We start from the raw sequence: 13,908 nt of genomic DNA on the forward strand, positions 1-13,908 counted from the left end.
AATCATCAGTCAAAGCTCAGCACCCTGCTTGGAGACCCACCAAGCCCAGAGCAAATATAAGGATTAGCAGCTTTCCCACTTTGGAGCCAAGAAACTTGGAGAGGTAGCACTTTGTGCAGTTATTAAAAGTGACATATGCAAGACTGTAATCTAACTAGAAATGTCCCTGAAAGATGTATAGTCTTAACAGAATTTGCCTGCCTTTGTTTGGATGATTTGTAACTGACATGTTCTTTTGTTTAGAAATAAAATACTTTAAGTCTTTGTAAATTCTTCGTGTGTGGAGGCAGCATAGTGAAAGACTTATTTTGACTAAAATATATCAAATCAAGAATCTGAGAGCATTTCTATAAATCACAATATATATGGGGGGGGGCCACGCACACACACAAGATCTAAATAATGACTTCCATAGAAACAGCATCAAAAACAGTGGCAGGGCTAGAGGAGAGGAAAGAAGTCTCTGCAGTGTTCTCAATGATTAGAAAAAGGTAATGAGACCCAAGGAAATAAGGGAGCAAGGGATTGTTTGAACCACGCTAGTATTCAATAAATAGTTGATGAAGGAGAATTTGTTGGATGAGAAAAGCATCTGAAAATAATTTGAAGTAGTGTAGACTTCATGTTTATACTGGTAGCTGCTATTCACAATAGCCTGAGAATGAGGTGCGGATAATTCCAGCAAAAAAAGAAAAGGAATGGAGGGAAATCCAGAGCAGCTTCTGGAAAGAGTTGTGGTCCTCTGAGGAGCCTGGAGTAGATTCATCATAGAAGGATCCTTCCCTCTAGATGAGTCTTGGCCAAGTTGGAGTAGGAAAGAGTAACAGCTATATCCCAGCCAGGTTCATACAAGGCCTAGGTCATGTGGAGGAGGCTCCAGTGACTCAAAACCAAAGGTTACAGCCCCTCAGGGCTGAGATCCTCTGGTGCCTGAATGCTCAGCATGCACAATTCCTCCATCAAGTAGCCAGTAACCCAGGCCGGCATTCCATCAGAATATGCAGAACAAATGATAGCTAAAATTCTGACATAATTTCTATCTGAATCAATGAATCAGTCCCGTGGCTGTTGCTGCATGAATTGTGTCATGTCAGAAATGAAGTCGAGCTCCTGGCAGTCGTTCAGGGCAGTTGTTCAGTTCTCTGGGTGGTCCACACGCGAGGTGTGCCACACGTGCATTGGTGAGCGTGTACTGACTACCCTTCTTCTCCAACTTTCCCTTTAGAAAACCCGTTATGAAATTTACGTCGGCATTCTGAAAGAAGGCGGCAAGGAGCTCCTGAGTCATGATGAAAACGAGGCTGCGGGACTGAAGAAGTCTCACTCGAGTCCTTCATTGAACCCAGAGTCATCCCCAATCACCGCCAAGGTCAAGCGTAATGTGTCAGAGAGGAAGGACCACCGACCTGAAACACCAAGCATTAAGCAAAAAGTTACTTAGGATCCACTCTGCTGCCAGGAAGTGCTGGTCATGGAGCAAAATAGGGTTTTTCAAGATATTTCTGGTAATCCGTGAATATATTAAAAAAAAAAGTATGTGACTAAATGGTGCATTAGTAACTTTTTATATTGTATATTTTTGTTAGTTTCTGTACAGGTTGTCTTCGCTCTTGATTTCTTTGCTTTAATGATTTTTGCAATTTGAAAACTAATGCACCTTTTTTTGTGAGGGGGAGAAGATCGTGATTCCAGAATGAATTACGCAGCCCTTCTCCTTTGGTTTTTCTCGTTTGCACTCTGCTCAGTTGTTTTATGTATTCTCAAATCCACTGTTATATTTTTTTTAAGGTTAAAAATTTAATCCATTGTGTAACACTTAACTGGACAAACTTTGTAGTTTAGTAAATTCTAGCCAGAGTTAATATAAGCCTTTATATGTGAAATCTTGCCCAGTCACGGAGGTGAAGTTGAGTCCTCACAGATGCTCAAGTGAGAATTACGATGCTGGGGATCGAGATGTTTCTGTGGGATGCAGCTCTGTGTGCATCCCAGCACTTCTTGCTGAGTTCTGACCCTGCTAGAAGCAGGGGAAGAGAGCACGAAAGGTCACAGGACTGGAGAATCTAGGGACACACATTAGCTTGCTTGAAGTGTGGATTCCCTTCCAGTCAAGCAAGGCAAAGAGGAAGAGAGCCGTCTTGCCACTGAAGGCTGAGGACACATTGATACTAAGCAAATTTTGTTTTCTAAATGATAGTGGCAATTGTTGGCTCTTGGGAGCTGCAGCAATAGACAGTGTTTGGTCTGCAGGAAATTGTTACCTCACTCCCGTAGGGTCTAGACTAGGAATCCAGAATCATCTCTATCGTTGATACCTTTCCATCCAGGAATATATTCTTTTTTGCTCTACATATATATATATATAGGCATGATGTCATCTCCTGATTGTGAGAACGTTGGGGTTTTTCTTCATAACAGAATAATGTTGAAAATGGAACCCCTTTTGCTCTTTCCTTAGTCAAGACAAAATAATGGAGCAAAAAGCAGCTGCAGCTGTTCAGCAGTGGATATAGATTCCCTAAGCTAAATCTGAAAGCGATAGTGTGGATGAATTGTGGTTAGAAAATGGGGGAATCTTCTGATTGCATATGCAGAGTTTCTTAGTTTGTTCTTATGCCAGTCTCTGGACAGCCATTTTATTCTGTCACTGTTAAACTTGCTCCTAAATTTTTTTAACCTATTTTAAGTCATTTCTTTCTGTATACTCAAAATAGTTCTGTTCACCTTACAGTCATGAGCTCGTTCCAGGGACAGTCCCTTTGAAATTCTGGGAGATAAACAGAATATTCTCTTGTAAAGGAACAGAAGGAAGTGAATGTTGAGTCCCCAGTGACTTAAAGAACTTTTAGATTTCCACACCTCGAAACTGTCCCCTGAAGCTGTCATCTTCCCAAACCATCCAGCTTCAAAACCGACAGTATCACTTTCCATGTTCTTTTTCCCTGCCATAGGAATCTTCTCTACTTTTCCTTAGTTTATTATTGTAGGTACTGGGACCAAAGCATCTGCTGCTCTGCATGAATAGCACAGTTCCAGTGGACTAGAGAAAACCTGCTAAGACATCACGGTAGTTTCTAGTGATATATTGTTACGATGTACTCACATTTAGTTACAGGATTATTTATTAATGTTTACTTCCTTCACCTGTGTACATGTGCATAATTGCTGGTGTCCAGAGAGGAGCAACCCTCTCTGAGGTGGCAGTTGCTTGCTTTTGTGGTATTTTGCCACACCTTTGAAAAACTGACTCTAACCTGGTTTAGGTAAAAAGCCGTGGCTACATTTATGTTTCAGAACCGTGAAGCAAACACGGTAGTTACCAGTGTGATCCATGTACCAGAATCATTTTTGTAGCTTCTGAATCCAAGATTTCCACAAGCAAGTTGTCTTTCCTGCTAGAATCTGAAATATCAGTGTTTGTTTTCTGCCTCAATATTTGTACTAGATGAGGAGAGAGAGGTACCTAGATCCTGTCATCTATGAACTTCAGTAACTGAAGAGAAATTAGCGTCCCTGACTGGCTTGAATGGGTCTGCCCACCGTGTGTGTCTATGTATATAGGATGTTTGTGTGTTTCACTTAGAGTTTATAATGTACATTGAATGGTACCTGGCTGCAGTATTGGTTATACTTGGTTAGCATTAGCACCACCACAGCATTTTCTGTTACGAGACTCACTGAAGTTAGCTCCAGGGACTCCAGATACGCTAGTAGGTAACCCCATGACAAGGGCACTTTTGAGGCTGCAGAATGCCACGTTTGCATAGTTTATCTTTAAAAACAATGTAGAGGCTCTTTTGTGAGCCAGGATCCCAGTGTGGTGCTGTTGACCGTCTTCATGCCTAGCGTGCCTCTTCCCTGAAGCCTCTGGAAGGAGCTGTGTTTTCAGTCTCTGTAGCAAGACTGAGAGTTTGTCCCATGGCTGGAAATGGCCCCTGACTTGACTGGATTCTGAGAGTCAGTCTGTAGCCAACCACAGTTTCTTTTGTGATAATTTCTTTCCTGTGGTTTGAAGAAATGGAAGATGTTTCCGTTCACAGTGACTCCGAGCCTGTTGCCCAATTCACAGTACAGGGGAGCTCTTCTCCTCTTCTTTTAAAGGTACTTCCCCAGCCCCCACCCCCACCCTCCCCATACCTCCTGCTCGCCCCTACCTCAGTGCCCAGCACCCTTGGGGTTTCTCTCCATGTGGGAAATCATTATTCCTCATCACATAAATACATTTTATATTAATTCCTAGTGTAGAAAATTTTGATAAGGTATCAGAATACTATTGTGATAGTCTTGGTGCAAAGCTGACCATGAAAGTGGCCCATGTATAAAATCTGTGGGGTTGAGGGTTTGCCCCCACCTCACATGCTGGCTCTTACAGGGAGGTGTCAGAGAGTTGTTATCAATCAAAATTAGTTACTGGCACGCAGAGTCCTTATTTTATTGCCAGACCATAGGCATTTCTGTAGTGTTCTTTTTACAAACATCATTGACCTTATTCTAATAATGTCTAATTACACAATACTTTTGTGCATTTTAATTAATCTTAGTAAAAGCAACATGTGTTGGGAGGGGAAGTCCTGATAAAAATAATTCCTGGATTATTTGAACCTTTTTTGACTGCTCTTAGGTAAAGAGAAGACATTTTCTCATGTGGCAATCTTATGCTACTTGTCAGAACCTCTGTGCTTTTGTGGTTACCCTAATCCGGAAGGTGAGGACCATTTCCTAGATAGAGGAGCCATTAGAGAACTAATTCTGGAAGAGGAAAATCTGGTTGGTTTTCAGATTTGTATTCTACCCTGTGGCCAAACCACACAACTTTGTGAAATTGGGGGAGAATTTACATGATCATCAAGGAAAGAGGCCCTGGGGATGCCTGAGCACCAAATTACACAGAGTCTGGGACTGTTCTGTGCCTGCTCCTGCCTTTATCCTGGGATAAGACAGAGCCTGGCCTGGCCTGCCCGGCACCTCTTCTCTTTTTACCTAAACCTTGGCAAGTGGAAGGAAATTGACCTTATAGACATCAATTTCTCTCCTGCCTTCCTGTCAAGGCTGCCTTGGGTTTAGTTTAGTTACTTGCCCTTGGAGTTTGAATTCTTTGGCATTTTTCCTTAGTTATCAGTTAAGCTTATTTTGGCCTCAGTTCAGTAAGTTCCTTTGCTTTGTTAGGCCTAAATCACCACAGTTTGGATGTGGTGGACTCGTTTTTAGCAGGTCTCCAGCTAGTCTCCTTCCTTACCTTTAGCAGAGAACAATCCCTTTAGTTTTCAAATGATAGAATTATTTTTCCAAGTGTAAAACTAGCCCTGAAAAACAGTGAACCAAAGTGGCCTCCTTTCACTTGTCAAAAGATGAGCCTAATTTATGAATGATAGTGCTCAGGTTTGGATTTCTGTAGTGTCTGTTTTCATTTCAGAGCATCTAAGTTAACTCAGAAACAGATCAGTCAGAGGCACATGAGCCCCAGGGCCTACCCAACTCCAAAACTTTCTAGCTTTTTCACCCAGGCCAGGCTGCTGGTCTGCCCCCAGGTCAGCAGATCTCTCTCCACCTCTTCTGACATCTTATGCCATCAGGTCATCTGGAGGACTTTTGAGATCACCACAAAATTATCCCATGATAGATTATTGATAGTGATAGAGAGGTGCTTTGTCACTGTTTGTCCCCTCAGGACTCCTTTTCGATTTCTCACCCTTAAAAGAAGGATTGAAGTCCATAGGCATTCTCCATTTGTACGTATAGTATCCCAGACCCGAGCAGGGGCAGCCTTCTGCTTAGGACACTAATTGGCCCATTGCATGTACAGAAAATGTCCTCATGGAGAACGGCAGTAAATACTTGAATCTGCATGACAGTTTTTTGACTTGAATGCAACAGCAAGGAAACATTGCAAGTTAATTGTACATACAAGTAGTTTTCCTTAGGTCTCTCTGGCTCATCCTTTGCAATTTATGCGTGTATCTGTTGTACTACAGGCTTGTGGAAAATATTTGTGTAGACAGTATGTCAGATGTCAAAGAAAATGCTTTCTGTCACCTGCCAACGTTGTATTTGTGGATATTTATAGTTGTATGTATGTACGTGAATCTGTATAGATTGTATATCAATGTGTGGTAAATGTACATCAAAATTATTTTTGTCCTTAATAACCAGTGTAATAAGAAAAGCAAGTAAAAACCTCATAGGATTGATTATATGGTACAGTTGTTGAGAGTACATATAGTGGTATTGTTTTATTAAACTTAAATTTAAATAATATTTTGATTAAAATTTTAATGAGACTATAGAAAATTCCATCTTTGAGCTTTGAATAACCGGGGCAAAAATGACTTTGAACTAATTTATGAGTCTATTGACGTGTACAGTGTGCAATACTGAGGGGGTCACTCATCGTAATTTGGGAAATATAGAAAGAAAAGGGGAGGAAGGCAGCCTGTACAGTCTTCGTGACTTTAGCAGTAAGAGCACTTAACCGTAATGTTGAACTGACGATTTTGGGCTTATTACAAAATGTGATGCTTTTAGAGCGCACTTTCTTTATTGTTGTAATTAGTCCAGAAAAAATATATAGTTTTCAAAATTAAGCAAGTACCCACTATACCATTTATGTACCTGTGTATATTTTAGAATAGATGATACCACTCTCCTGGTGCCGCATCCTTACCCTCTTTAAAGAAATATCACAAACGCTGAAGTATATCAGGGCATCCCAAGATTGGGTACTGTGTTCCAGGTTCATAGGTGCACAAATCAGCAGCTAGTGTCACAGGTGAAAGGACTTTAGGACCAGGTTAAAACTTTATTTAATATTTTTATACTTAGGTCTCTTTTTCCTGCCTCTCCCCAAAGAAGAGCCACTGGCCTTAGTTGTTTGACCTTATTGCTTATATTATAGAGTGTAAATAGATAACTAGAGACTAAAATTTTATTAACCAGCATGTTTGGTGTATTTAAAGCAGCGACTGAGTGTGTCTGAGTGAGTGGCTGAGTGCAGTGTCTTTTGTTTGAACACACTGCCTCATGTCTTTGTATCTGATGCAGAGAATTGGAATTGTGGGGAGGGAGACAAATCTCCAGCTCCAGGCTGCAGTAGTGTATTGGTAGGTACACTTGAGTTTTTTATTATTATTAACTCTACAGTCTCAAACTATTTTTGCAAATATATTTCCTAATTTGTTCTTGACGTGCAGTGGACTGGCTCTCCAATTGATCGGCAGGGTCTTAGTTCTGCAAGAGAATTTCCTTGTAAGAATTATTTGTGATTTGCAAAAAAAAAAAAAAAACAAAAAAAACCCCAACAAACAGCCATTTGATTCAGAAATCATATAGAAAAGGAGTAGTATAAATAAAAAGTTTTATTTTGGGCCTTAGTCATTTGAAATGTTTGGATTTTAATGCAAAGCCATGGAGGTTACATATCCAAGTAACTATTTGACATGGGTAATATCCACTCTATAGAGAGTATATATGCACATTGAATTTTAATGCTATTAGGATACTATTTGTAAGCTTTAGGAATAAGCATAATTAGACCAAATGAAGTGGAGGGGGTGAAGTGGCTGCCTTCTGTGGGGTAGCCATTGCATGTGTTCAGTCTTCTGCTCCTAAGAGATTCAGAACCCGTTTATGGTCCCCTTAGGTATATAAGGGGAAAGTGGATACATCTGGGACCTCATCTGTGTACACCTGCTTGGACACAAGCACACACAGTGAATGTTTTAAGTGATAAAAACATAAGACCTTAAGACACACCAGGCCAGAGTGCTTTAGAGAGGTAAGGAACAAAGAGGGAGGAAGCCGCACCACAAATGCTCTCCAAGCACCAGGGAGGAATCGGAGCTCTAGTGTCTGACTCTGAGATGCACTGCATCTTGACAGAGAACAGGGTCATGTGTTACATCCTTCCTGGTGGGTGGGCCACCAACATTCCTGTAGGTCACAAGCAGCAGCTCTCCAGCTCTCCTCAGCAGCCTGGGTGAAAAGCCGGCATGCACCACTTTCCAGCATGGCCAAGCTGCTTGCTCTGCAGATCGTTCCATTGAGCAAGAAGCACAAATGGAGAAGCCACCGAGTATGTAGCCTAGGAGCAGTAGATGAGGAGTGTCTGCCCTCATCTCCACGCTGTATTGGTGAGAGCCTGCATTGAGGATGGAAATGGAAAGGAACCTAGCAAAAACACATTTCCCTTTGCAGGGTGGAGAGCTGAGCTCTCATAGTATTATAAAAAAATAAGCACCTTAACTTCAATTCCTGAAAACATTGGTTAATGGAGAGAATTTTGGAGTTTCACTTAGTATTTCCTCATCAATCTGTGAAAGTCTTTGGATGCTCCTAGAAGAGTCCCAGCCACAAGGCTCAATGAAGGACCACACTGCAGGTCTGAGGCTCACCGCTCTGAACCCTGAATCCCAGGGTACTGCAGAGGGTGACATGTGCCCTCTCTGGAGCTTCTCCCCTGGCCTTCCACTCCACTTGGACTTCTACTGAGCAACAAGCACATCCTGGGTTTCAAAAGCTTTAGGAATTCCTGTGAGCTGACCCTGCTGAGGCAAAATACCAACTCGGAGAGTGACTGAGTCACTGAGGGTGGCACATGAAAACGGTAATGAGAAAAATTCTCTGCCTGAAGTTAGGTCCTGGTATTTTGCCTTTTTAAGAAACAAACTGACACTTTGAGCTCTAAGCAGGGTTAGGTGATACTTTTGCCTTTGTACCCAGATTGATTTTCATTTCTGTGGAAAGGGTCAAGCAACACTAAACTTGCTCAGTGATTCTGCTCTGTCCAGGTGAGAGCCTTCGGGTAAAGGCCTCCATGCCTCCCTGCATCCTCTTCTACCTCAAGTTTTGGGAACCCATTTCTAGAACAGAAATTAACACAAGTAGAGAACCCATAATGTCAGCCTTGGTTACTGTGGGACACACCGAAGGGTAGTAGTTTGAATCCTTCAGCATAAAATAAGATTTTAAATTTCCCAACCTAGTAACTGGATTATTTTCACTATGGCTGAAATGAGTTAACAATGTGGAACATTCCTTTACCTTCAAAGTTTTCTCCACCAATCACTTCAGTTTCATTGCAGTCTTGGTGCCATATGTCCCCTGCAAATTGTGAAAGTAATTAGTGACAAAGTAGCAGCCTACTCCTTTTCAGTGGCCAGACTGTCAGCATGAGCAGGTTGGGGTAAGCCAATGGTACCGTATCATATACTGGAAACCTGTTCCGCAATATTACCCACCAGATCCCAGAAGTGCCATCTAGAAATCCGTGGCATTTATGGTGGTCATCTTTTGAACGGAACAGTAGCTTATGTGGATATTGTTAAAGTGTTTAAAGTATATTTTGAAAATTAAGTTTACATTTTACAATTGCTTTATTTTTTATTAAAATAGTTGTATATAAATATTACCCTATTTCACCGTTATTAAAGTAAACCTTGTAGACAAGTGGGTCACCTGACATGTATAGAAGCTGTGATATATATAGTACATTTCTCTATTGTGTAAATGTTCAAGAATATAACTGTTCCTGTTGTTTTTATAAGTTGGGGGTATTTTGTTGTTTTGCAGCAACAAAATATTATTGCATTTAAAATGGTTTTTATGTAACAGAAATCATGCAAAATAGTGAAGGATTTAAAATATGTATATGGTATATGTAAATGTATAAACTTCAGAAAGAAATAAATCCAACAGATTTCAATCATTTGGGGGATGTTTTTATTTGCTTATTTAAGCAACTAGAATTAAACCTTAAAAAAATTAAAAATCAGAACACCCTGCACCTCTCCATGAAAAGAAAACCATGATCCCCAAGGTGAACAATTGGCCATGGTAGTCAAATGAGGTGGTGGTAACCCAACACCTCTATGGACTTCTGTGAAGATTTATGTTTGCAAAAAGATGTTGATGGACACTGCTGGACTCCAGGGCCTCTTGTCATGAATTGGGGGAGGGGAGGGCATTGAGCAGGGGGGAGGATCAAATGAACTTTTTGAAACCATTTCAAGACTCATTTGCATTCTCATTTACTTCTCATCAAAGCAAAGGGTCCATGGAGTCAATTATTGTCCTGAAATGCAAATGCTAATCCCCAAATCAACTGCTTTATTGTGGCTAGTATGTACCTTTGTGTTCTCTGATGAAACCTAATGTTAAAAATAAGATCTGTTGACTTGGAAAATGAAAAATAAAAATTCCTCCCAAACTGCTGAATATTGGAGAAGGATGTCTTATGTTTGGGGGTCTGGGCTTTTAGAAACAAGGTCACTGGTTACATCCTTTAAAACATAAATGAGAGTGCAGCCTGGCTGAGACCAAACTGCTATGATGTATAAATCTCAAAGAAATGAAAGGTTTGTTGGGGGTGGGAGGGAGCCAAAGCCTTCAACACCCCTTTGACTTCTACCTAAATCCCATTTTAGGATGCAGAACTCAGAATTGAATCCCTCTCTGCCCAGTTGCCTCCCCTTTGTGTTCCTTGTCATATTTTCTGTGTCACACAACTAATAATAATATTAGAACCAGAGGGACTAGAGTTCATTTTTAAGGATGAACATTCATAAGAGGAAACTAAAACCCAAGGCTAATTAAGATATTATAAGGAAGTAACTACCAACTCCACTGTCTCATCTCTAGATTAATTCTATTCAACAATACTGGGGGATTCACTGTGAGACTGTCAAATGTTATTGAAAAATTGGGTCAATTGAGAATAAAACCTCCCTGGTCAAGAACAAAGAAAATTACATTTATTTGGGGCCAATTAGGATTGCAATCTAGGAAAACAGAATCAAATGATCTTAAAAGTGTACCCTGAGGTCTTACAAAGCAACAGCTTTAAACTGCAAGGGGATTAGAAACCACATCACTTTTGATCAAAAATTATGCCTGGTACTGGCAAAAGTTAAGCTGTTTTGTAAGAAAGGAATAGGTTTCTAGAATGTTTGGGGAAGGGGACCATCGTAAAGAAGTTCAGCTGACAGAGGTTAACTGTTTTGAAGGTCAACTCACACTTGGGGTTGGCATGTGGGCAGCCCAGTTGAAAGGTTCACTTGCTGCCTTAGATCTGATTAGCAGTGACCTCCCAAGTGTGAGTTTGCTGCACTGTAGACCAGTAAGCTTGATACTAATGCTGGGTGTATTTTTAGAGTGAACAGAAATCAAAGCAGCACTTATTGGAAGCCAGCAGTTGTTTCCAGGAAGAACCATTTCAGACTCCATTTATTTCCTATTTTGTGAGACTGGTACATTAGGAAATTGCAGGAGACACAGTATCTGGACCTTAACAAGGGTTTTGATGTGGTCTTTAATGAATGTGTCTGGGCAAAATGAAGATCCTGATGGTAATATGATGGGTGGGCATGTAAGCACTTGAACAGAACTAATTGAAGGATTCTTAACCAACCTGGAATAGCATTTCTAGTGTCCTGCTGCAAAGCCTGTCTTTAGCCCCATCTGTTCAACATTTTAATTAATAACTTGACAGAAGGCGAATTTATGAAAAATGGGTATGTCATAAGGCTGTGAGAGAATGATTATACTAAATGACAGAATCAGGATTCGAAACAAATCTCATGAGGCAGAAAAACGGGGCAAATTAACAATGTGAAATGGAATTAGGTGTTGGATCTCACATTTCTGTTTAAAAATCCAATGATACAAGGTAGAGGTGGGAACCTCGAGTTATATAGAATACCAGCAGGTGGGCGAGAAAGCCCCCGATTCACAGCAAACTCAGCGAAAGGCAGCAGCAGAGTGACATAGCTGCCTTTCCGACTGTGTTAATGTGTTTGGTTTCTAAGGAAGGTGAGTTGGGCTGCTCCTGACACCGAGGAGACTAAACCTGGATGCATTGCCCAAGACTTCTTGGCATGTCCCAAAGCAGAGTGTGCAGAAGCAGCAGCCAGAGTGGCAACATACATAGACTGAAATGAGAGGGATGTGAGAACTATCTGAACCAGGGGTGATTGAGCCACGAGAGCTGGGAAAACTGCTCCTGAAGGTGTCCATGACTCTGACTTGGGAGGGAAACAAGAACGGTCTTGTCTCAATCGAAGGGGTTTAACTATGACTGATGAGGTGGAACCTATTTAAAGGCTCGAGAGTGAAAGGAAAGTTTCCCAAATTCAAGGCTAACAAGCTGTCTGCCGAGAGGGGAGGCCAGGTGAGCGCTGGGCATCCCCAGTGGGAATACTGAGGAGTAAATAAAACATCAGATGGGTTGTGGGACTGTCATAGGGCTGACAGATGGCATTATTCGAGGTTCTTAGTACGTATGTGCCTAGGACTCTGCTAAATACTTCACATGGGTCCTCTTTTTATATAATCTTTTTGCATGCTACCATGATGAAGCCGTATTATATGCCCATTGTAGAGTCCCAAGAAAGCCTGCAGCCGCGATCCTGCAGCATCTTAACACCTCAGTGCTTCTGTTTTAACTATGAAACTCAGAGCTGTGACCACTACCTTTCTTATCAGCCTCAGACTTGAGAAGCAGTGACTCCATTCATGAGACCAGGAATGTATGTATGTCACCCAGGAGGTTCTGGCAGTAAACAATAACCCCTTTCACTCCACAGTGGAATAGGTGTATTAAAGAATCAAAATGCCTCCGTCCCACCCAAGAAATTCTGATTGAATCGCTCTGGAATAAGACTGGGTGCTGGGGATCTTGAAAGCTTCCTCTTATGACAGCCAGGGTTGAAAAGCACTTCCTTGGAGCTTGGCGACTTGGTATGCTCCTGCTGCATCTCCAGGGAACTTGTGGGAAAAGTAGACTGCCCCTTCCCAGATCCAGCAAGGCAGCTAGATTCTGCTTTTAACCAGATCCCCAGGTGCTTGTATGCATCAGAGCTTGACAAGTATACTGCTTCAGCTCACTCCCAAAGGGTAGGCCCTGCAGCACTGAGCAGCATTTCCTGGGAGCTTGTTGGAAATGCACTGCTCTGCCTCCCCCAGACCTGTGGGATCACAGATGCTAGGGGTGAGCCCTCCGAGGGGTGTCATTGCCTATAAAGTTAGAAATCCAGTGCCTCAGAGTTCCTCACCTAGCTACAGGGGCTGTCATTTACTCAAAGAGCAACTGGGTGTTTCCTGTCATTATTGTGACTTGGGAAGGAAACAAGAACAGTCTTGTCTCAATCAGAAGGGTTTAACTATGACTGAGGAGTGGAACCTAGATGTGGGGCTGCCCGTTGTCACTTGTGCCTCTTAGCTGTCCTGGTGATAAAGGGAGACCAGGACCTCACCCTGTGTAATGGAATGTAACCTGCACGATGATGCTGAGTGGTTAGCAGGCAGAGGTGAAGAAGCCCAAGCCGGGCACAGTGATGCATTCTGTAATCCTAGCAGCTCAGGAGACTGAGGCAGGAGAATGGCAAGTTCAAAGCCAGCCTCAGTAATTTAGCAAGACCCTGTCTCAAAGAATAAAAAGGGCTGGGATGCAGCCCCATTGTTAAGCACCCCTGGGTCAATCCCCAGTATATAAAAAAAAAAAAAAAAAAAATGAAAACCCTTGACCCAGCCTTCTACAGGTAGGTCTCCCTCTTGGACCACTATGGCCCACCCCAGGCCCCTGCCTCAGGCTGCAGACCCCCCCACTAAATGACTCCCTCTGGCAATACATATTGCTACCCATACCTTAAAGACAACCCAACCTCCCTTCCTAGGCAAATTTTCCAAGCACACAGGGCATGATCTGGCCACACTGCTGCAGCTTGCAAGTGGCATTCATCATCATCTTTAGGCAGGTCTGCAGTGGAATTCAAATTATAATTTGAATTTTGCTTAGCTACTCAAAGGCAGAAATCATGCCTTGCTCATCTTAGTGCAAGATACAGTGCTATGTATGTGGCATCCCAAGTAGCTGCTCAATAAATACACGTTGGATGGAATCAAAATGAGAGACATTAG

General features: G+C 41.9%; 1 protein-coding gene across 4 annotated transcripts in view; it reads left to right on the forward strand.

Moving 5' to 3' along the window:
• Nucleotides 1-9,945, forward strand: part of Psd3 (pleckstrin and Sec7 domain containing 3) — a 480,958-nt gene extending 471,013 nt beyond the window's left edge. For all 4 annotated transcript variants that reach the window (XM_076853634.1, XM_076853635.1, XM_076853636.1 and 1 more), the window contains one exon: nt 1,226-9,945. In XM_076853634.1, the coding sequence (XP_076709749.1) occupies nt 1,226-1,441 (216 nt within the window). In that variant the 3' untranslated portion in view covers nt 1,442-9,945. The remainder of the gene's footprint in view (nt 1-1,225) is intronic.
• Nucleotides 9,946-13,908: the final 3,963 nt, after the last annotated feature.

Source organism: Callospermophilus lateralis, chromosome 4 (assembly GCF_048772815.1).
Source record: "Callospermophilus lateralis isolate mCalLat2 chromosome 4, mCalLat2.hap1, whole genome shotgun sequence".
Lineage (NCBI taxonomy): Eukaryota > Metazoa > Chordata > Mammalia > Rodentia > Sciuridae > Callospermophilus > Callospermophilus lateralis.